The sequence below is a fragment of the Polyodon spathula genome, chromosome 5 (genome assembly GCF_017654505.1).
Source record: "Polyodon spathula isolate WHYD16114869_AA chromosome 5, ASM1765450v1, whole genome shotgun sequence".
Lineage (NCBI taxonomy): Eukaryota > Metazoa > Chordata > Actinopteri > Acipenseriformes > Polyodontidae > Polyodon > Polyodon spathula.
In genome coordinates this window covers 1,160,207-1,184,997 of record NC_054538.1, presented here as the reverse complement: position 1 = coordinate 1,184,997, position 24,791 = coordinate 1,160,207, and the positions used below count along the sequence as shown (strand labels likewise).

Genomic DNA, 24,791 nt, shown 5'->3' with positions numbered 1-24,791 from the left:
TTAATGTTAGGTGTTAACTCCAATAGGCTTGGGGTCCATCGCGGAAAATAAGAAGGTGCTAACCCTATATCTAACCTTTTTGAAAGCCAATACATCATTTAATTGTATATGTAGTGCCTTGAACCTTGTGGTATGAAAGGCGCTCTATAAATAAATTATTATTATTATTATTATTATTATTATTATTATTATTATTAATAATTTCCAGTAATTTACTGAAATTCCCAGTGTGTTTGTGTAGCGTTACTGCGTAGGTCGACCTGACAGAGTCTGTAGCACAGCTTCAGTGACCATGTCTCCTCTCTCTCTCTACATAGGTGCAGCTACCCAGTGAGACTCAGGCCCTCTTCTGCTTGTTTAGAGCAGGTGAGTGACTTCGCTGTTGGCTCCCTTTGCTCTGTGTGAGGGCTTGGTACTGCTGCTCCACTCTTGTGGAATTGTGTCACACTCACACCTTTAAGATTTTCATCAGTTTCCCAGCACACCAACACTCAGGAATGTGATTGGTTTTTCAGCTTTATGGAATGTGACTGGAGCATTACTGTGTTGGGTTTTTTAATTAATTTTGTATGTTTAGTTAATTTGTTCTGTAATGATCAGTCAGTAAGTACACACTCTGGACAGTTCAGCTTATATAAAGACATGCGTTCAATAAATAACAGCTTGAATATGTGGTTTATTGAATAAGTACGCGTTACCTTGCCGTTAATATTTCTGTAAGTGTCTTTGTGCTAACGGCTCCCTCTTCTGCAGCTTGTGACTACTGAAACCCTCTCCTCCTGACTGGCTTCAGTAATTATTAGATGGAAATCAGTAGCTTGAGTATGAAATCAGCAGACTTGTGGTTCCAAAGAGAACATGTGCTCAGTTTGTAGTTTAGTAATGCAACATACTGCATCCACCTTTCACTATACGGATGTAATGAGTATCCATTTAACAGATGATTTCAGTTTGAAGATTTGCAAATGCATCAAACACAGCTATTAAATAAAACATGCTTAGAAAACATGCATTTTCCTCCAAAGACTCTTTGGTATTAAGTCTCTAGTTTTGATGGGCATTTAGGGTGTGTTGATCATTTTGGGTTTGACTCTCTCTTGAAGAGAAATATTGAAGCTTTATATTTTGATGTTTTTCTGACTTTATTTTGACTTTGACTCTGAGCCAAACCACTCTTCAGCGCTCGTGCTACAGGTGTTAAGACCTTATCTGGTCCTTAGCCAAGTTCCACAAGGGGGTATGGGAAGGGAAGAGGACAGGAAGTACTCCCAGCAGACCTAGAGTATGCAGAGTCTGTTGAACGGTCTTCTCCAGCTGAGTGAAAGCCAATAAAGTCTTAATAATATAATGATAAAAGCTAAACGGAGAGGGAGTTGTCAGAACATAAGAACATAAGAAAGTTTACAAACGAGAGGAGGCCATTTGGCCCATCTTGCTCGTTTGGTTGTTAGTAGCTTATTGATCCCAGAATCTCATCAAGCAGCTTCTTGAAGGATCCCAGGATGTCAGCTTCAACAACATTACTGGGGAGTTGATTCCAGACCCTCACGATTCTCTGTGTAAAACAGTGCCTCCTATTTTCTGTTCTGAATACCTCTTTGTCTAATCTCCATTTGTGACCCCTGGTCCTTGTTTCTTTTTTCAGGTAGAAAAAGTCCCTTGGGTCGAGATTGTCAACACCTTTTAGAATTTTGAATACTTGAATTAGGTCGCCACGTAGTCTTCTTTGTTCAGGACTGAATAGATTCAATTCTTTTAGCCTTTCTGCTTATGACATGCCTTTTAAACCCGGAATAATTGCGGTCTCTCTTCTTTGCACTCTTTCTAGAGCAGTAATATCCTTTTTATAGGGAGGTGACCAGAACTGAACACAGTATCAAGATGAGGTCTTACTAATGCAATGTTAAGTTTTACACGACTTCCCTTGATTTAAATTCAACACTTTTCACAGTATGTCCGAGCATCTTGTTGGCCTTTTTTATAGCTTCCCCACATTGTCTAGATGAAGACATTTCTGAGTCAAAAAAAACTCCTAGGTTTTTTTCATAGATTCCTTCTTTAATTTCAGTATCTCCCATATGATATTTATGATGCACATTTTTATTGCCTGCGTGCAGTACCTTACACTTTTCTCTATTAAATGTCATTTGCCATGTGTCTGCCCAGTTCTGAATCTTGTCTAGATCATTTTGAATGACCTTTGCTGGGAGTTATGTGAATATTTCTAGCTTTCTGAGTGGCACGGGAAGCCTTGGCTACTCTTAAGGGTTGATTTTAGCCATCACTGTATTTCTGCGTATCCCCAGACACATCAAATGTTTTGCCGGGGAACAAGCTGGGCCTCATACGTTCCATTCTTTCTCTTAATCTTTTTTTTTTTTTTTTTGCTGACTGGCTGAACAAGGTGTGTAAGCACCAAGCACGTAAGTGTTATACAAGAGCTCCTTTTAGCTCCTGCAGTGCCTTAATGTGCCCTCCAATTTCAACTGCTCAGCTTTAAATGACATTACATTGGAAGGGAGTGATTTCAGCCTACAATTTCAACCAGCTCTGGTTCATTTTCAATGAAAGACCCAAGTATGTTAAGGAACATATTTCCCTTGCCTCAGTATTGCCCTTTAAAAGTAAAGAACTGCTTGGGTCCTGGAGGTTTTGCTTTTACAGATTTGTTGCATTTCTTTCTAATAATTGAAGCATGGATATTGAAAGTAATTTGACTGTGGTTAAATCCCTCCAAGTTTATTCCAGGATTCTTTGTTCCGCTGTCTCGTGTAGAAGTGTGGTGTCGTGTCCCCTGTCGTTTATTTTATTCCAGGACTCTTTGTTCCGCTGTCTCGTGTAGAAGTGTGGTGTCGTATCCCCTGTCGTTTATTTTATTCCAGGACTCTTTGTTCCGCTGTCTCGTGTAGAAGTGTGGTGTCGTATCCCCTGTCGTTTATTTTATTCCAGGATTCTTTGTTCCGCTGTCTCGTGTAGAAGTGTGGTGTCGTGTCCCCTGTCGTTTATTTTATTCCAGGATTCTTTGTTCCGCTGTCTCGTGTAGAAGTGTGGTGTCGTATCCCCTGTCGTTTATTTTATTCCAGGATTCTTTGTTCCGCTGTCTCGTGTAGAAGTGTGGTGTCGTATCCCCTGTCGTTTATTTTATTCCAGGATTCTTTGTTCCGCTGTCTCGTGTAGAAGTGTGGTGTCGTGTCCCCTGTCGTTTATTTTATTCCAGGATTCTTTGTTCCGCTGTCTCGTGTAGAAGTGTGGTGTCGTGTCCCCTGTCGTTTATTTTATTCCAGGATTCTTTGTTCCGCTGTCTCGTGTAGAAGTGTGGTGTCGTGTCCCCTGTCGTTTATTTTATTCCAGGATTCTTTGTTCCGCTGTCTCGTGTAGAAGTGTGGTGTCGTATCCCCTGTCGTTTATTTTATTCCAGGATTCTTTGTTCCGCTGTCTCGTGTAGAAGTGTGGTGTCGTATCCCCTGTCGTTTATTTTATTCCAGGATTCTTTGTTCCGCTGTCTCGTGTAGAAGTGTGGTGTCGTATCCCCTGTCGTTTATTTTATTCCAGGATTCTTTGTTCCGCTGTCTCGTGTAGAAGTGTGGTGTCGTATCCCCTGTCGTTTATTTTATTCCAGGATTCTTTGTTCCGCTGTCTCGTGTAGAAGTGTGGTGTCGTATCCCCTGTCGTTTATTTTATTCCAGGATTCTTTGTTCCGCTGTCTCGTGTAGAAGTGTGGTGTCGTATCCCCTGTCGTTTATTTTATTCCAGGATTCTTTGTTCCGCTGTCTCGTGTAGAAGTGTGGTGTCGTATCCCCTGTCGTTTATTTTATTCCAGGATTCTTTGTTCCGCTGTCTCGTGTAGAAGTGTGGTGTCGTATCCCCTGTCGTTTATTTTATTCCAGGACTCTTTGTTCCGCTGTCTCGTGTAGAAGTGTGGTGTCGTATCCCCTGTCGTTTATTTTATTCCAGGACTCTTTGTTCCGCTGTCTCGTGTAGAAGTGTGGTGTCGTATCCCCTGTCGTTTATTTTATTCCAGGATTCTTTGTTCCGCTGTCTCGTGTAGAAGTGTGGTGTCGTATCCCCTGTCGTTTATTTTATTCCAGGATTCTTTGTTCCGCTGTCTCGTGTAGAAGTGTGGTGTCGTATCCCCTGTCGTTTATTTTATTCCAGGATTCTTTGTTCCGCTGTCTCGTGTAGAAGTGTGGTGTCGTATCCCCTGTCGTTTATTTTATTCCAGGATTCTTTGTTCCGCTGTCTCGTGTAGAAGTGTGGTGTCGTATCCCCTGTCGTTTATTTTATTCCAGGATTCTTTGTTCCGCTGTCTCGTGTAGAAGTGTGGTGTCGTATCCCCTGTCGTTTATTTTATTCCAGGATTCTTTGTTCCGCTGTCTCGTGTAGAAGTGTGGTGTCGTATCCCCTGTCGTTTATTTTATTCCAGGATTCTTTGTTCCGCTGTCTCGTGTAGAAGTGTGGTGTCGTATCCCCTGTCGTTTATTTTATTCCAGGATTCTTTGTTCCGCTGTCTCGTGTAGAAGTGTGGTGTCGTATCCCCTGTCGTTTATTTTATTCCAGGATTCTTTGTTCCGCTGTCTCGTGTAGAAGTGTGGTGTCGTATCCCCTGTCGTTTATTTTATTCCAGGATTCTTTGTTCCGCTGTCTCGTGTAGAAGTGTGGTGTCGTATCCCCTGTCGTTTATTTTATTCCAGGATTCTTTGTTCCGCTGTCTCGTGTAGAAGTGTGGTGTCGTATCCCCTGTCGTTTATTTTATTCCAGGACTCTTTGTTCCGCTGTCTCGTGTAGAAGTGTGGTGTCGTATCCCCTGTCGTTTATTTTATTCCAGGATTCTTTGTTCCGCTGTCTCGTGTAGAAGTGTGGTGTCGTATCCCCTGTCGTTTATTTTATTCCAGGATTCTTTGTTCCGCTGTCTCGTGTAGAAGTGTGGTGTCGTATCCCCTGTCGTTTATTTTATTCCAGGATTCTTTGTTCCGCTGTCTCGTGTAGAAGTGTGGTGTCGTATCCCCTGTCGTTTATTTTATTCCAGGATTCTTTGTTCCGCTGTCTCGTGTAGAAGTGTGGTGTCGTATCCCCTGTCGTTTATTTTATTCCAGGATTCTTTGTTCCGCTGTCTCGTGTAGAAGTGTGGTGTCGTATCCCCTGTCGTTTATTTTATTCCAGGATTCTTTGTTCCGCTGTCTCGTGTAGAAGTGTGGTGTCGTATCCCCTGTCGTTTATTTTATTCCAGGATTCTTTGTTCCGCTGTCTCGTGTAGAAGTGTGGTGTCGTGTCCCCTGTCGTTTATTTTATTCCAGGACTCTTTGTTCCGCTGTCTCGTGTAGAAGTGTGGTGTCGTATCCCCTGTCGTTTATTTTATTCCAGGACTCTTTGTTCCGCTGTCTCGTGTAGAAGTGTGGTGTCGTATCCCCTGTCGTTTATTTTATTCCAGGATTCTTTGTTCCGCTGTCTCGTATAGAAGTGTGGTGTCGTATCCCCTGTTGTTTATTTTATTCACTGTAGACGCAGTGTATCGACTTTGGGTAATGACTAATCTACACCCTACAGTGAGTGAGAATGGCAAGGGTCTGTATTGGTAAAACATCTTTTCATTTGTTAATCAATGACAAAAAAGGTGATTTAATATGAAGAAAATATTCTTAGAATGGAGAGCGCTGCACGACCGTCTCTGACTCAGCTTTGCTCCCGGATAACAGCATTGCTTTTTAAATAAACAAAAAAGTTTTTCTTCACATTGCAAAATACCAACAAAAAACACAATGTGATCATCTTGAAGGAGTAATGCCAATGATACCTCAGTGATAGTCATCCCTGGACACGGCTGTCAGTATGTACCCCCAGAATCTCATCCTTTCAAACAGGTGCTAAGCAGATTTCATAATTGAATTATCTAGAGATGTGTAAAACTGTTAATGTGTTATACATGCGTAGAATATGTTATACATGCACACTGTACGTTTCATGCTGGCTATCTGTTGGGACTGATTATCAGGAAAATAGAAATGTGGTTTAGTTTAATGCTTCGGGGCGTGCAAGTGCTTATTGAAAACTGCATGAATATCCCTAGTCTGTCCAAATCACAAAGCTGCTGACAGACAGGATTCCTGTTCAACTCAGCTGGTTTCAACACATGCTTATACCAATTGTTTGCATGATTTACACACAACCCCCCTTTGTATTCTACATCTGAATGTAGCTACTGGCTCACATGACACATGCCTTGGGTCTAAAAGCTCATTAGCTATTCCTACAGCAAGTTTAGAGGATATTTTAAGTGCAACTTCTGGAAAAGCTATTTCTAGCAAAAAAAAGAGGTCAAACTGAGCAGCCAAGTAACCTAATATTAGAGATGTATAAAGGAGGCCAAAGGTGACTATTGACAAACAGCACTGCCACATTTAAAATGCCAGAGTGAGGAGGATCAGCTTGCTAAAGACTTTCATGAATTTATGGTGGAATTTGCGATGGCGTTGAAAGAGAGTTTAGAAGGTTATTAATGTGTGGTATTCTCAGATGTGGTTTTATGCCACTGCCAGCACACTACGCTCATTCTGGGTATTTGGACCCATCTTTGAATGTTTGTTGCGGGTATCGTGAGCCTAATAGAAGTGTTTGTCACTCGGCAAGTGACTTCTTCCTTTTGAACTTCCCATGGTTCTCAACAGGGACACATTATGTCAATTATATATATATATAGATAATAATATATATATATATCTATATATATATATATGATAATATATTAGATTATATATATCCTGAAAACGCTCATAATCTATTGATGCAACAGGTTACAAATACAGTGGCTGTGATTTGTAAATGGTTCCACTTGATCAGTTTATAGCAAGTGAACAAGTACTAGTGTTGGATGCCATATCTCAATGTAGTTCTGTCTAATCTGATCCCGTCAGTAGTGTGTGTGAGAGTAGACTAGAGAATGGCCCGTCTGCTTTATTCTTGAGGAAGCTGGTTCTCAGAGCCCAGCTGGGTGAACATTAGTTACATTTCCTGCTAATCTTAAGAACCATTGTGTGCTCTTTATTAAGGGAAGGCTTTCAACCCCTTTAATAATGTAGAGGCAGCATAATGAATAGGCTTGCACAGTGCAAGTGTATGAGATGAGTCAGTATCTGAGTGCACATACTGTACAGTATGAGTTTAATATAGAGACAGCGTAATGAATAGGCTTACACATTGCAAGTGTATGAGAAGATGAGTCAGTATCTGAGTGCACATACTGTATAGTATGAGTTTAATATAGAGACAGCATAATGAATAGGCTTGCACATTGCAAGTGTTTGAGAAGATGAGAGTTGGTATGTGACTGCACATATTGTACACTATGAGTTTAATGTAGAGTCAGCATACTCTGCACTCCTGTTGTCCTGCTCCTGTTGTCCCGCTCCTGTTATCCTGTTCCTGATATAGCGCTACTATAATCCCGCTCCTGTTGTCCCGCTCCTGTTGTCCCGCTCCTCTTGTCCCGCTCCTGTTGTCCCGCTCCTGTTGTCCCGCTCCTTTTATCCCACTCCTCTTGTCCCGCTGCTGTTGTCCCGCTCCTGTTATCCCGCCCCTGTTGTCCCGCCCCTGTTGTCCCGCTCCTGTTGTCCCGCTCCTGTTGTCCCGCTCCTGTTGTCCCGCTCCTGTTGTTCCATTCCTGTTGTTCTGCTCCTGTTGTTCCATTCATGTTATCTCGCTTCTGTTATCCTGCTCCTGTTATCCCGCTCCTGTTGTTCCATTCCTGTTGTTCCACTCATGTTACCGCACTCATGTTATGCCACTGAAGTGGAATTACAAAAATGTTTCCCAAGCTAGATAATCACATGCTTGTGGTATAAATACTGTTTTCACGTACGAAATGTAATCATTACCGAATGGCTGTTTACCTCCCAAAGACCTGAATCCTGAATATTGTATACCAAAGCTGCTCTTTGAGCCTGTGATGCAGTTGTGAACCCACCCCTGAGCGATCAAAAGGGCTGTGCTCACAGATCTAGGAGTTTGCTGCAAAGGCCCAGGGCACCTTCTCAGGGATCCATCTTGTCTATTGGCGTCAGAGCACCATGGACAGCTGGGTGCTTACTAACGTTCAGACTGGCTATTCACTGCAATTCAAGCACGCCCCCCCCCCCCCCTTCAGGGCGTGACTACAAGACTTCGCTGCGGTGTCTCACGGGGTGACGGCTCGAAGGTGGATTAAAGACAACAACTGTTGCAGTCAATCAGGCCAGGCGGCTGGTTCATCACGGTGGACCTCAAGGACGCCTAATTCCACATCCCCAGAAAACCAGCGCACAGGAAGTACCTGCGGTTCGCCTTTCAGGGAACAGCGTATGAGTTCGCTGTCTTGCCATTTAGCCTCTCTTGAGCTCCATTTGCCTTCTCGAAGTGCATAGAAGCTATTTGGCCCCATTGAGACTCAAAGTAATCAGAGTACTCAACTACCTGGACAACTTACTATTGTGTTTAATCTCCCCCTCAGACAGAGACTCACACAGAACTTATCACTGGCCGCCTTCAAAGGTTGGGCATTACGGTGAATCGTGTGAAGAGCCAGCTCACATCTTCTCAGACAGCCTCCTATCTAGGAGTGTGCTTGGACTCCGGGTACATGCTGGCTAGCCGGACGGCAGAGTGCAGAGAATGGCCGTCTGTTTAGAACTCTTTCAGCTCAGCAGAGCACTAATGGTAGTGACGTTCTAGAAGCTTCTTTTTTCTGATGGCAGCAGATTCTCAGACCTGTCCGTTGGGTCTCCTGCATATGTGCCCTCTGCAGGCCTGGTTCAATTGCAGGGTCTTCCAGCCCATGTTTAACCACGGCCGTCTGTTGACAGTGTCCCATCTCTGTCTAAGGGCACTCTCTTGGTGGAAACAACTGGCCCATCTACGCCTCGGCGTGTCACAAAAAGTAAGGTCGTCACCGTGGACGCGTCCAGCCTGGGCTGGGGCGCTGTGTGGAATGGCCGAGGCGTGCAAGGTGTTTGGAACCCCCTGTGGAAGGGTATCTGCATCAGTGATTTAGAGCTGCAGGCAGTTTACCTGGCCTTGCAAAGATTTTTGGGAGGAGGCTCAAGTGAGACATGTGCTTGTCTGCAACCACCAGAGTGGCCTGAAGTCTCCTGGTCTCAATTGCGTGGCTCACAAGCTTTGCTGTTAGCTCATGAAAACCTCCTCTTACTTCGGGCAGTTTTGCCGGGGTGATGAAATGGGCTGCAGACCCCCTTTTCAAGGGGAGTCCCCAGCAGCTCAGAGTGGAGGCTTCACCCAGAGGTCATGAGTCTAATCTGGGAGAGGTTCAGGAGAGCAGAGATAAACTTCTGCCTCCCAGGAATCAACCCACTGTCCCCTCTGGTTCTTCATAATAGGAGGCGGCAGACCTGTTGACAAAAAGTTGGAGGCAATCTGAAGAGTTTTTGTCTGCTATGGGACAAAGTCCCGTGGTCAAGCTCTGTCTAGGCAGCGGCTGTCCAAGTGGATAGCAGACACAATCAATACTGTCTATGAGCTGGCCACTTGCCCCCTCCAGAAAATCTCACTGCCTATTCCACCTGGGGCATGGCAACTTCGTGGGCTTTATTCCAGGGTGCTTCTGTCAAGGACTTGCCCATTCCTTCACTAAGTTCTACAGACTTAATGTAGTGGATCTTCAAAACTGTGGTTTTGGAACTGGAGTGTTAAGAGCAGCTTCCCAGTTGACTCTTACAAGACAGACATAAAGGTGAAACTCTTCCTCTATGTTTTCACCCTAGCTGCTTGTTACTGGGGTTCAGTGTGGTAATGCACAGGGCAACCTTCTGCTAAGCCTTGTAGCATTCTGGTCGTTCTGCAACCAGACTGCAGCAGGCTTGAAGAAAAAAATGATGTCAAGATCTGTGACTGCTGTCCTTTTGATCCCTGCAGGGTCACGACTGTGTCACAAAATTATAGAGCAGCTTTGGTATAAAGTATTCAAGATTCGGGTCTTTAGGAGGTAAACACCCATTTGGTAATGGTTACATTTACAGCGAACCAGGGTTATGATAATAACCTAACATTTTTTAATATATTGATAAAGCAATATACTTGAAGTGAATAAAATAAGTCAGACAGAAATAAAAGCCATCAGTAACACATTATTACAGTGGCTGCTGATCAGTCATAAACACAAAAACTAACTTTCAATGGAGTGCATTTTGTGTGTGAAACACTACAAAAAACATTATTGTGATGCTGCTTTCCGCTTGCCCAATCTGCAACAATCACTAATTTGTGCAACAATTTCCTGGGACATCTGACATGCTGTTATTAGTCTGTGGAGCTGTGTGGAGTTGCTGCTTGTGCAAATTACTGGGTATGTGATCTCATCCATTTCCAGCGGCTGCATTGTGTCTTGTGGTTCTGTGGTATGTGAAGGGCACATTATTTTACTGCTGGGTTAGATTATTGTTTTGGTCTTTTGTGAAATGTGAAATTCTGATCTCTTATAATTAGAAGCTTCTGGTATATTGTTTAGTTCCTTAAAACTACAGCATAAGGGAACTGGGTAAATGCTGGTGAAAGCATGATTAAACGTAATGAGTTTGTATCCAATAGCGATGAATGAACAGTGCTATGCCATGTTATTAGGAGGTGGTAATGAGTGCACAGTATTAAGGAGCATTGGGGACTTTGTTTACTCACACACTGAAGAAGGACAAAAAGGTTAGTTCGGGCTGGGTTGCCCTGGCGGGGTCAGGCAGGAAGAGAAGTCAAGCCTGTGTGGTACAGTAATCTACCTCTTTTATTCTGGTGGGATTGGGAAGATGCAGTGAATGCAAGTGAGTGTGTGCGTGTGGGAGGGCACTGACTTCAGCAGAGGGTCACATCCAGTTAGTGATGACAGACCTGGGTGTTGTGCAAAGCGGGACCGGACCGGACAGGGGGGAATTTGTTTTATTTTTCAGTTAATTTGGTTAGGAATGAATTGTAAAGATGAGTGCACTGTAAAAGGATTGTGTCACCAAAGTAGAATAGATGCAGTAAACCATGCATTATAAACTCAGAAAGAATATTACACACCATTGGGGTGTGTCTTATTGTATGCAAGATCTCATGCAGACTGGGTGAGAGGACTGCAGTGTGAAGCATGAGTGGATCTGGCTGCTCAAACTGTGTGTAACAATGTCTCTTATTGTAAGAGAAACCCTGCACACGACTTTTTAACTGATTACAAATGCTGAGAAATGAAGATTAGCTACTGTGAAAGAGTTTTTAACTTTGGACATGGGTGCAGTGTGTTCTGTGCACAGGATGACATCTGCACACAGGTTACACGCTGCCCTGGGATTGTTGCTAATCTGCAATGGTGATTGGTGGATTTCATGTTCTGTAGAGCATGCGTTTGAAATGGTCTTGATTACTTTGTGATTTGGATTTGAATGTCATCTTTGTGTGAGCGTTGGTTAAACACCCAGGACACGCATATCCTGGGTGAGTCTAACGTTGCTGTATTTTCACTTCTCTCAACATGTGTTGTGTTACCCAGTGTTTGAGTGGAGAGCCGCCCTATTAAATGGGGAAAAAAAAAAAAAAAAAAAAAAAAAGGAACCGTGACCAATATGCCAGCCTCCATTGTAGGGTAGGGCTGTGAAATGGGAAATGAAATGGCTTACATTATATATATATATATATATATATAATATATATATAATATATATATATATATATATATATATATATATATATATATATATATATATATATATATATATATATATATATATATATATATATATATATATATATATATAGATATATATATATATATATATATAGACACACACACAGAGCTCTGGAAAAAATTAAGAGACCACTGCAAAATTATCAGTTTCTCTGGTTTTACTATTTGTAGGTATGTGTTTGGGTAAAATGAACATTTTTGTTTTATTCTATAAACTACTGACAACATTACTCCCAAATTCCAAATAAAAATATTGTCATTTAGAGCATTTATTTGCAGAAAATGACAACTGGACAAAATAACAAAAAAATTCTGTTCAAAACCTTGTTGGTTACACACTTCAAGACTTTACCCTGCAACATTAGAAGTGAAACTAAAGATACTATATCTTGGTCTGTGACTTCACTTCCTTCCACAAAGCTGACCACAGTTGGCTTCATGTTTAGCAGGACCAGCCAATGAACCAAATCTTCAAAGCGGATAAAAAAGAAATATAGAAAAGATAGTATAAATAATAATAATAATAATAATAATAATAATAATAATAATAATAATAATAATAATAATAAATTAATAAATAATAAGCAAGTATATATATTTATTTTAAAGCATTGTTCTTTCTTTCAGTCTGCTTTTCCCCTCTCTCTGATGTCTCTGATGGCAGCTGATTCCTACAACCCTGTGAGTACATGTGATCTTCTTTGTTATAATCCTTAACGTGACAGTTCTGCAGTGTTCTTAGAGGCCAGCCTATCAGAATGCTCTAGCTGGTAATCTAAAAACTGGGCAGAAATGTGGCTCCCTGACAGTCAGCCCCCTAACCCATGCAGATTTCTTACTCCACTTAGGACGATCTGCTGAGCCACTCAGTCCAGGGTCAGCAGACATCAAGCCAGCAAATCTGAATTAGATGAAAATGAATGTGGCTTGTTAGTTTAAAGCATTCAATCTGCAATGTCTGCTTTAAAACAGACATTTAATTTCAAACTGCAGAGCTTTGGTTTGCAGTTACAAACAGTGGTGTGAAACAGGATGTTCCAGTAAAACCCCAAATCAACTGTGTGTGTGAGTGGCTAACAGATCTGAGTAACAGGCTTGCTGGTACAGTGTGCCTGGGTTGGTGGTGAGCTCTGATGTGTTCACGAGCTTGCTGCTACAGTGTGCCTGGGTTGGTTGTGAGCTCTGATGTGTTCACGAGCTTGCTGGTACAGTGTGCCTGGGTTGGTGGTGAGCTCTGATGTGTTCACGAGCTTGCTGCTACAGTGTGCCTGGGTTGGTTGTGAGCTCTGATGTGTTCACGAGCTTGCTGGTACAGTGTGCCTGGGTTGGTGGTGAGCTCTGATGTGTTCACGAGCTTGCTGCTACAGTGTGCCTGGGTTGGTTGTGAGCTCTGATGTGTTCACGAGCTTGCTGCTACAGTGTGCCTGGGTTGGTTGTGAGCTCTGATGTGTTCATGAGCTTGCTGGTACAGTGTGCCTGGGTTGGTTGTGAGCTCTGATGTGTTCACGAGCTTGCTGGTACAGTGTGCCTGTGTTGGTTGTGAGCTCTGATGTGTTCACGAGCTTGCTGCTACAGTGTGCCTGGGTTGGTTGTGAGCTCTGATGTGTTCACGAGCTTGCTGCTACAGTGTGCCTGGGTTGGTTGTGAGCTCTGATGTGTTTTCCTGGCCTCACATCATCCCACAGTCTGCATCTTCTCTTTCTTGCAGGTCTCCTTACGTAACAAGTCGAAGAAGAGAAGTCGAGGTAAGATACAGTGAGAGCACTTTCAAGTGCTCAAGGAAACACTGTTTGAAGTCGTTGTTCGGTGTGAGGTTTTAGGGTTGAACTGTGAACAGCTAAAATAGAAATCAGGTCTGAGTTGCAATGCATGTCTGTTCTGATGTTCTGAAGTCATCTGGAACGCCAGGGCGAGTTTTTAAGGATTTTGCTCATTAGAAATGTTTCTGTGCAAGTCGTTGTGTGGGGCCGAAAGCTTGTTACAGTTTACCATTCATAGTGAACCCGTGCAGATCTCTCGGTGAGAGGACAGCATGGTGTCAATGTAAATCTGCTTGGATAGAAGAAGCATTTGTTAAAATGTTCCCTGCAATGCTGTACAAGTGCATTACCCTGCTGCCTCAAACACTGATCTGCCTGTAGTGAGAGGCAAGCACTGCACCATAAATTACAGTTAAGAATACAAACAATCCTATGTTCATTTGATAGTATAAAATTGGTCAGACATGAAAACTATGTGTGTGCACCATTTTTTTGACTTTTTTTGTACCTCAAATTAGTTTTTGCCTAAAAAAAAAGAAACAATTTTTCATAACACTTTGTTTCTGTTTATAATAAGAGCTTGTTCTTAGAATACAAATTCGGTAAGCCCTACCCTGGTTCGCTTCCCTAGCATATGATGCTTTTATTATTGATTCCCCTTTTGTTTCACTATGTCTGTGATGTACGTGATTGTTCTTCCCCTCAGTGCTGTGACTGTGATGAAAGGGCAGTTGTGCGTTAAGCATTTGCACAGTGGCAGTATCCACTGTATGGTGATTGCTGTGCTTGTGTGGCTGCAGGGGATGTGGTATCAATGAGCAGACGGAGGATATCGTGTAGGGAACTGGGACAAGTGGACTGCCAGGGCTGGCTCTATAGGAAGAGAGACACCAAGGGATTCATAGGAATCAAATGGAAAAAGTACTGGTTTGTGCTAAAGAGAACCTCTCTGTACTGGTACAGCAACCACACAGTGAGTAAACTGCTGGATTAAAAACAGGCAGGGTTTTTACATTTTGTCGTAATGTATGTGAATAGGGTTTGGAGCTGTTAAAACTAGCAAACAGACTGGTAATAAACATGTCATTGTGTCATTCTCCATACGCAGCAGAACACAATATATTCCACCTTTCTTCTTTTTGCATTGATTTTATTTTATAATTACTGTTTTTTTAGTGGTTATTTTTAGAAATGGAATATGGTGTTTATTCTTTTGGTTGTTAGCGTCACAACTTTAGTAACAGGGTGTTCCTTTTTAATATGTTTTAAAAAACATGCTGTTAAAATGATCAGAATCAACTTAAAAATAAAATGTGCTAGTTGGTTATGTATGGTTTGGTAAGTGTATTGCTTGTGTTTTTCCGTCCTGACAATATGTACAGCTCTAATGTATGTATCACACATTCGATTGAACATCTAAATCTATAACCATAACAGGCAACAATGTAGGAATAATGGAAACTCCCCAGTCTAATTATTTTAATCTACGAATGTATAATCTTAGCATCAAGAAAGCAAGCATTGTGATGTGAAACAGTAACAAAACATTCATTGTTATGCACATTTCTTTTAAATGGTTTTGCAGACATTTTGATATGAACAGTGCAAAGTGCATTGTTGCTGTCAGTTCATTAGTTTATTTTGCTGTTGCTTGACGTTATATTTCCTGTTAAGAAATAGTCGGTTTTTTTTGTATAATTGCCGTTCCTTTCATGAAAGCCCTTCTTGGGTTATATTTCTCTCACATTACTCGCAGGGTGGTAGTAAAGCAGGTGCTTCTTCACTATGCAGTTCACACATCATTGCAAAGTGCACTTCAATCTTGTAGCCACACATGCTCATTCTTCAGTAGTGCAAATGCTGTCTAACTAAATGTTAGTAATCTGTATATTTTTATTACAGGCAGAGAAAGCAGAAGGGTTCATAAACTTGGCTGATTTTACAGTGGACCGGGCAACAGAATGCAGAAAAAAGCAGTAAGAATTGTTTTTTGTTATTATGGCTGTGGCCAGAAGTTTTACATCAAATGTAGTTGATAAAATTGAACAATCTGTAGTCATCTTTTTTTTTAAAAAATAAAAATTAATATATATATATATATATATATATATATATATATATATATATATATATTACATATACATATAGCAACGAATGTATAACGTTTTATTTAACATCATGTAATCAAAGAAACTACAACATTTTATCACAAGTGTCTACTGGAAGCCATAGCAGTAGTACAGTGTTTCATGTTAGATTTTGATTTGTCACATTTTTCAATTTTTTGTCAGTTTCTCATTAAGTATATGGAAAACTACAAAGTGGTATGTAATTCAGTATGTTAACGTAATGTTATTCAGCAGGTTTAATTCAACTTTATGAAGCAAAATTAGTTAATTCTATTGGGTGATGCAAAACTTTTGGCCATAGCTGTATACACGTTATTTATTTATTTTTTTCTCTCATGAAAAAGGACTCCTCTTCATCTTGTCAGAGTGAGAGCCCAAACTTTCACACCAGGGTCTTCAACGCTTGCGTTGTCATGGGAAAGCTCTTCCCTCTCTAATAGTTGTTATGCAGTCTATGGGGGAATAAGCTCTGGTGATAGCAGCTGACCTGTCACAGGTAGTGATGATGGATGAGAGGTCAAGGGTCACGTGAACAGTGACGAGCAAGTGATTATCTCAGCTCTTAGCGAGTTCTCTTTCAAGGACAGGATGGAAGCTTGTTTGTTGGGCATTATGGGAAGGTTTATGCTCGGCTCTTGTGATTGGCTCACAGCAAGCAGTCTGCTATGACACTGGATGTGATAAATAACAGAGTTTACATATACCTTTGTCCAACTGCAGCAGTGGGGAGGGTGAGCTGTGAAAGAGCATGCTGCCTCAGTCTAACTGCACCCTGTTTACATCATTTATCAATGAGACAGGAGGGTGAGCTGTGAAAGAGCATGCTGCCTCAGTCTAACTGCACCCTGTTTACATCATTTATCAATGAGACAGGAGGGTGAGCTGTGAAAGAGCATGCTGCCTCAGTCTAACTGCACCCTGTTTACATCATTTATCAGTGAGACAGGAGGGTGAGCTGTGAAAGAGCATGCTGCCTCAGTCTAACTGCACCCTGTTTACATCATTTATCAATGAGACAGGAGGGTGAGCTGTGAAAGAGCATGCTGCCTCAGTCTAACTGCACCCTGTTTACATCATTTATCAATGAGACAGGAGGGTGAGCTGTGAAAGAGCATGCTGCCTCAGTCTAACTGCACACTGTTTACATCATTTATCCATGGTACTGTTGGTCTGCTGTTTTCCAGCTATATCACAGCAGGGTTGTGCTCAGGGCACGCTACACTGCAAATCTGCAGAACTAAATATACCAGTGACCTTCAGTGTGGGTCTGGTGACACAAATGCAACACAAGATTGACTTTGTTTAAACAAGGCAACATGCCTTGCAGCACATGGATTCACATTACTTCTTCAAATGTGAATGTGTTTCTGGAGGATTCTGATAGAATTACCCTAATAATCACAGATAAGGTTACAGTTAGCTTCACTACTGAAGATTGCGATAAAGAGCCGGATTTACTAAGTTTCATTTTTTTTTTTTTTTTTCACAAAATGTGGAGCAAACTGCAATTTAGTAGTGAGATTACCCACTTGTCAATTGGGTACAATGGCGAATAATCTCACTCACAGGTTGAAAAAGTTCCCCTGAAGTGTTACCTGTGATCCAGTTTCCAAGTGGACTGGACTAAACAACAGACCTGAGCAGCTATAGAGCTGCTGCATCGTGGCACAAGAATGACTTCATTGCTGAAAGCAAATGGAGTTCAAGAACTCCAGCACTCTGCTGAAATTCTTCACTTTAGTTCTTTGGTGTAGTGTCGTGGAAGATACTGAGTCAGCCAGGATTGTGTTAATAAATTTCCTTGAATATGAGTTAAAAGGCTACAGTTGCTTCATATAGAGTTGTAAACTGATCTGGCGTCCGGATTGCACTGCATGTTGAAGGCCGATTGCACTGAGGATGTATTATTTAGTACCTGAGTTACAGCTTTAAAACAGGCCAGTATTATACAGACCATGTGTTGACACAGAGGTTCGGAGCAATCTGACAGGTTCCTTGTGCTGCGCTTGGAACTATGTGAGCGGCTTTATACAACTAGCTGTTCCTTTTCTAACAGGAAATACCAGGGTAACAAGCTGCTGAACAAACACATTGCAGTGTCAGTTCCTGGTTTTGTTTTTTTAAACAGAAAAAACAGACTTTCATTTAAAAGTTGCTCAAGGCATGTCCCTTTCAAATAAATAAAATACATTTGTATTTATAATGTTGGGTGGTTACATTATCATAGCATCTTCATTTCCAGCAGTAAAGTTTGAGAAGGTCAGTAAAGTACAAGAACAGTTAAAGCACATCTATTACCTTGTTTCTTCTGAAAAGAGCTCAATTGTTTGATTTATGTTTGGTCTTGACACCAAAGTGCAATTTTCACTGTTTATTTATTTCTCTTTGGTGAAAATCCATTTAAACTGTTAACACTACAACACTAATAAAGCCCTTTTGCATTTTAAAATGACCTTTGACTTGCTCCGGTAGACCTAGTCTGAGGCAGCTTTGCTGTGTCAAACCCCAAGTCTCCCCTGGTGTGCCGTGCAGCGGCCTGGAACCTCATCCCCTGAAACAAGTTCCAAGCCACAAAGTGGCTTTGTGTCCCCCTCAGCTTATTAATTGCTGTCTGACTGTAATCATGAAAAGTCTATTACTGTTCATACTTGCACATACAAATCATTACAACCATAGAAAGTTACTCTAAGACCATTTCTCTGTAGTAGTACAACATATTAATGATGAATTAAATAAAATTAAAAAAAAGTACAAAGGCACATTTTCAGAGAGGAATGAAGTACCTTTAACATTATACTCTAACACTAGCAAGGAACTACAGGGGATAATCAGAATTGCTCTTTTTCTGCATGGAAACAACAGTATAAAAGCAATTCTATTTGAGTACTTGTATTCCTAATTTTAGATGGATTTGTTTCTTTGGTTGCATGTCATTGAAACAGTCCTGTCTCAACTATTTGGTTTATTAATGTATATATGTATATGTATTTGTTGTTTAGTGCGATAAAGGCCAGAAGTCCTCAGATCAGGACGTTCTATTTTGCAGCTGAGTCTCCTGAAGAAATGAACAAGTAAGTAACAGGCATCCAGCCTGCTCTCAGATAGCTCTGTTGGTTTAAGTAAGTAACGGGCGTCCTGCCTGCTCTCAGATAGCTCTGTTGGTTTAAGTAAGTAACGGGCGTCCAGCCTTCTCTCAGATAGCTCTGTTGGTTTAAGTAAGTAACGGGCATCCAGCCTGGTCTCAGATAGCTCTGTTGGTTTAAGTAAGTAACGGGCATCCAGCCTGCTCTCAGATAGCTCTGTTGGTTTAAGTAAGTAACGGGCATCCAGCCTGCTCTTAGATAGCTCTGTTGGTTTAAGTAAGTAACGGGCGTCCAGCCTGCTCTCAGATAGCTCTGTTGGTTTAAGTAAGTAACGGACGTCAAGCCTGCTCTCAGATAGCTCTGTTGGTTTAAGTAAGTAACGGGCATCCAGCCTGCTCTCAGATAGCTCTGTTGGTTTAAGTAAGTAACAGGCATCCAGCCTGGTCTCAGATAGCTCTGTTGGTTTAAGTAAGTAACGGGCATCCAGCCTGGTCTCAGATAGGTCTATTGGTTTAGCTGCATGTTTTGTGATCTTAAATCTCAAACTGCTTGAAACCAGAACAGTAAAGAACAAAACCCCTTTTTGAGAAGAAAATAAAACACGCCGGTATTGGCTAACTACATGAGCGATCGTGGTAACCATAAAATATTGATATTGGTCATTTGGTGTCTGCCACGTTTCATTGCACTGCTGTGAATCGTTTGTCCTACACGGCAACACAAAGCAAGAGAGCTGGGAGTACTTCAGACTTCACACATTCTGTAGTTATACAACCATCATGTGTTAGTTTTGGTTGTTTTATGCTGGACATCATGGCAAATCCTATTGAAGTATTGTGTTTTTTTAGTCTTTGATTTACAAAACTACGCCGAATTCCCTGTGTTGGCACCTCTCAACTGAAAATGAACCCACTAGAAATAGACTCTCAGTTCGAAATAAGAGTATTTGTTAAAACTGTTACTTGTGTATTGTTACTATGCTATTATTTAGTGTCCCAAACAAAAAGATATACTGTAGCACTATTACTACAGATTTATGATGGTGTTTCATGGGTTAAGTCAAACACAGTGTCCATTGAAAGCTTCATTGAAACATACTTCAGTTAGCTATAATCAGTGTCCATTGAAAGCTTCATTGAAACATACTTCAGTTAGCTATAATCCTATCTTTGATTTCAAATGAAATTTTCTAAAAGTTAATATAGTGTGTATAGTAGATGTATAGCCTTTATTTAACTGCCTCCATATGGGTAACTAAGGTTGTATCTTTGTAAATGCATATTTATTTTTTTTCTCAAATTGAGGGTGGGAAATTTGGGCTGTGTCTTAAATTTAAAGGAATAATACAGTTTTCAAAACATGAAGCGAGTGTCAATTTATATGTAGGACACCTTTCATTGAAAGGGTTTTTTTGATTGAAATGATCTTGGTCCTTTTCCTCTACACAGATGGCTTAAGAAACTTGGACTGGCTTCAATCAGGTGTGAGCTGCCAGCTGAAGGTAAAGTCTTTAGAACAGGGTGGCTGGGTCAATAAGGCTTGTAAAATATAATTTCTAGAAAACTACAAATAATAATCATACGATGCTTGTCTATGGATATTTTTTGTCGAATATCGTCAGCTGTCAATTACCTCACAGTTTTCCGGAGGTTACATTTTTTAAGCCAGCCTTGGCCGAAAAAAGGCCTGATTGACTCCTTTGTTTTGATATTCTTTACATACAGTAGCGTGGCCCTTACTCATAAAGCATCAGCATGTTAAATTCATAGCACTGCAATGCACTGGTTCATCCTACCCAATGCACTGGTTCATCCTGCCCAATGCACTGGTTCATCCTACCCAATGCACTGGTTCAGTGTACATCCTACCCAATGCACTGGTTCAGTGTACATCCTACCCAATGCACTGGTTCAGTGTACATCCTACCCAGTGCACTGGTTCTGTATACATCCTACCCAATGCACTGGTTCAGTGCACATCCTACCCAATGCACTGGTTCTGTATACATCCTGCCCAATGCACTGGTTCTGTATACATCCTACCCAATGCACTGGTTCAGTGCACATCCTGCCCAATGCACTGGTTCAGTGTACATCCTACCCAATGCACTGGTTCAGTGCACATCCTGCCCAATGCACTGGTTCAGTGCACATCCTGCCCAATGCACTGGTTCAGTGTACATCCTGCCCAATGCACTGGTTCAGTGTACATCCTACCCAATGCACTGGTTCAGTGTACATCCTACCCAATGCACTGGTTCTGTATACATCCTACCCAATGCACTGGTTCAGTGCACATCCTACCCAATGCACTGGTTCTGTATACATCCTGCCCAATGCACTGGTTCTGTATACATCCTACCCAATGCACTGGTTCAGTGCACATCCTGCCCAATGCACTGGTTCTGTGTACATCCTGCCCAATGCACTGGTTCTGTGTACATCCTGCCCAATGCACTGGTTCAGTGTACATCCTGCCCAATGCACTGGTTCAGTGTACATCCTGCCCAATGCACTGGTTCTGTGTACATCCTGCCCAATGCACTGGTTCTGTGTACATCCTGCCCAATGCACTGGTTCTGTGTACATCCTGCCCAATGCACTGGTTCTGTGTACATCCTACCCAATGCACTGGTTCTGTATACATCCTGCCCAATGCACTGGTTCTGTATACATCCTACCCAATGCACTGGTTCAGTGCACATCCTACCCAATGCACTGGTTCTGTGTACATCCTACCCAATGCACTGGTTCAGTGTACATCCTGCCCAATGCACTGGTTCAGTGTACATCCTGCCCAATGCACTGGTTCAGTGTACATCCTACCCAATGCACTGGTTCAGTGTACATCCTACCCAATGCACTGGTTCAGTGCACATCCTACCCAATGCACTGGTTCTGTATACATCCTACCCAATGCACTGGTTCAGTGCACATCCTACCCAATGCACTGGTTCAGTGCACATCCTACCCAATGCGCTGGTTCTGTATACATCCTACCCAATGCACTGGTTCAGTGTACATCCTACCCAATGCACTGGTTCTGTATATATCCTACCCAATGCACTGGTTCAGTACACATCCTACCCAATGCACTGGTTTAGTACACATCCTACCCAATGCACTGGTTCAGTGCACATCCTACCCAATGCACTGGTTCAGTGCACATCCTACCCAATGCACTGGTTCAGTGTACATCCTACCCAATGCACTGGTTCAGTGTACATCCTACTCAATGCATTGATTAGAGAGTTAATTGTATCAGCTGGAAAACATTTGGCTGTTGACAGCTTGTAGCATATAGGTTCAAATACTGCTTTGGCTTTCCAGTGTAAGTGTGTTGCAATACTCCTAGATGATAAGCATACTGTCGTGTCCTGGAATAATTCACTGTATAGTGAAGGATGTAAAACACTGCCTGTCTGTGTTACTACAGCTACAATTAACTCTGAACAAGTCTCTTCTGTGAATGTTATATACTGTACAGTTTGGGTGTGTTCTGTTTAAATGTTGCTTATTTAAATAGCCTTCTTTCCTGCCTTGGATGCTGACACGAATAAACAATTAAGATCTTCTACAGAATTGGTGAAAATGAAAATGTGCTTGGTCTGCCCTTGTTGTCAGTAGCTGAGGGATGTAATACAGTGACCCCCCACAGTGTCCACAGTGGGAAGTAGACATTGTTGGCTTACCAGTTTGTTTACAGCATGCATGCAAGAGTTCTTTTTTCCTTTTGTTTAAATCATTGGTGTTTCTGTACATTGGTCATTTTACAAGAAACATCATGGGCTTGTGAGGTAAAAACCTTCTTAAATAGATGACAGTTATTTTTAAAAACATTGAGCACTTTCCATGTACATTTTGATTGTCATCCACTAGTTTGGGGATTTTAGAGTTGACTTTTTTTCTGTTCATTTATTTTGGAGAAGAAAGCCACTTTTATTTACAAAACAAGATACAGTGAAACCTCTCTATTAAGGGAAGAAACCAACTAAACTATACAACTAATTCAGTAGCCTTACTACTGAAAGGACTTATACTTTCTTATAACAAATTATTACCAACATGTTGACTTCTTAAAGTTATTAGTTTAGCCACTTAGTGGAAGCTGTTCTAATTGACTGTTTTAGTTAGTTTTCTGTTTCAATTACCAAGCGGCTGCTAGTTTATAGCATGTGGACTTATCAAAGAGTTAACTGGACAGAGGTTTCTTAGGAGGACTGGAGATGGGGGCCTTGATACTAATTACAACATACTATATTACCACCAAGTGGCCTTTAGGCAAGGCTTTCCTGTACCTTGACATCATGTGAACAGTCTCATTTATGAATGAAGAAATGATATAATCCTTCACTAGGAACACTCGTGGTATTTCTACTGTATGTGCTTTCAGTAACTCCTGTCAGTGTTAAAGCTGATCGATTTGAGCCAATTACAATACATGGTCTGTGTGGGAAGTGAGTGTAATACATCCTGATAGGCCCGGGGCTAACTAATTCTGTATTTTCAGTGAGTCAAGACTGTTGGAGTGAAAGTGATCATGAAGAGTCAGACCTGACAGTCAACACACCACCCCCACCCTATTCAATGCACTCTGCAGTTAAACCTGTACGTATTTTTGATCTTCATTTGACTTCAATTACATAGAACTCTCTATCATTACAATGAGCACCTGGCAGAATGACAGTCCTATAATACCTGCTGAATATATGCATATCCTGCCCTCCAAGGCTATACAATTAATTTTCAATTTCATTGAAAAAATGCAATTGCACTTTAGTGTAAAGACCTTTGTGAATCTCCTTGACTGTGTCATAAATACACACATTTCATCAATTTGTTATTATTTATAACATTAAATAAATACATTTCCTACCCACTGTTTCACAAGAGACACACATGCCAATGCTGCTAGCCGGAGATAATCATACACCCCAAACATTTTTCTGAGGAAACTGAAATCGTGCTTCAGCTTCATATGTGTGTTATTGAGTGCAGCAGGATTTTGAAGTGCTTTTGCATTGACTGCAAGTATCTGTGTACTTTGTGCAAGCAGGAGGAAACCCTCCCGCCCCCATATTCCTCAACTCCTGCAGGTGCAGCCCCCGGCCGCACCGCCTCCCCCAGCAGCACCCTCACATCTCAGGGCTCTGACACTTCTGTCTCTAAAGCAGTCTATGAGGATCGCCAGTCATGGCTCGACATCATTAACAGCTCACAAGCCTCCGATGCCAGGCAGACTCTCACATGCTCTGTGCAGATTCACTCCAAACGCCCTCAGCCTGACAGCAGTGATCCTGTGGGGGACTCTTCACTAAATTCAATAAGCAGATCTCGGGACTGTCCTCTTGAAGAGCTGCTCAACCCCACCGGCTGTGGAGACCCAGAGAAGGAGGTGTCTTTGCCTGGATCTGTGGAAAGTGGTAAGCAAGTGTTCTGAATAAAAACATCTACCTCTTAGATACTGGTCTGCTTAGGACATCTTAATCCAGCACTTCCTCATTCTCTATCTGTGGTGCCGTCAGAAATAATGCAAACGCCACACACAAGGGATGTCAGCTTCGGCACTGATACAGTTCATTCATATGTTCACATTATTACAACTCAAAAACAATGACAACTTCACATAAATGACATACAAGGGCAGTGTTGTCATGAAGTTAGCTTCTTATAAATCTTAACAATAAAGACCTGTATACATGTCTACAAAAGAGAACTCCCCTCAAAATTGCATAGCGCACTAGTAGTATAGGAAAGAGAACTCCACTCAAAACAGACCAGTTAACAAATTTTAATATACAAATACAATAGTCTACGTACATATGTGCTTATTTTTACTTTATCTTCACATATGACTCTAATTAGCTGTCCTAGGCTGGTCTTTCAGTAAAATTGCTTAAAGAGTTCAAATCTGGAGGTTTGTGACGCCTAATAGAGATAGACTGTGGCCTTTAGTCTGTCCGTCTGTCTGTTTTGTGAATAACCCTGTGTCTCAGATCACTGGTAAGCTTTGCTTGTTTCAAAGGGCTGTATAACTATTTCTGATCCTAGTTTGATCCTTTACCATGACACAGTTCTTGGTGACAGACTGGTTCATTGGGAGTGGGGTGTGCCTCCAGGTGAGG

The 24,791-nt window shown here is 41.6% G+C and overlaps 1 protein-coding gene across 4 annotated transcripts in view; it reads left to right on the top strand.

Annotated features, from left to right (window-relative positions):
- The window catches only part of cnksr3 (cnksr family member 3), a 106,236-nt gene that overhangs the window by 65,617 nt on the left and 15,828 nt on the right, over positions 1–24,791 (top strand). Inside the window, exons 15-23 of one of the 4 annotated variants that reach the window (XM_041249436.1) lie at positions 318–366; positions 12,323–12,376; positions 13,404–13,440; positions 14,256–14,428; positions 15,358–15,431; positions 18,584–18,655; positions 20,116–20,168; positions 23,177–23,274; positions 23,720–24,089. In XM_041249436.1, the coding sequence (XP_041105370.1) occupies positions 318–366; positions 12,323–12,376; positions 13,404–13,440; positions 14,256–14,428; positions 15,358–15,431; positions 18,584–18,655; positions 20,116–20,168; positions 23,177–23,274; positions 23,720–24,089 (980 nt within the window). Of the gene's footprint in view, positions 1–317; positions 367–12,322; positions 12,377–13,403; positions 13,441–14,255; positions 14,429–15,357; positions 15,432–18,583; positions 18,656–20,115; positions 20,169–23,176; positions 23,275–23,719; positions 24,090–24,791 lie in introns of those variants that run through there. The other 3 variants (XM_041249437.1, XM_041249438.1, XR_005950257.1) reach the window with 3 other exon arrangements.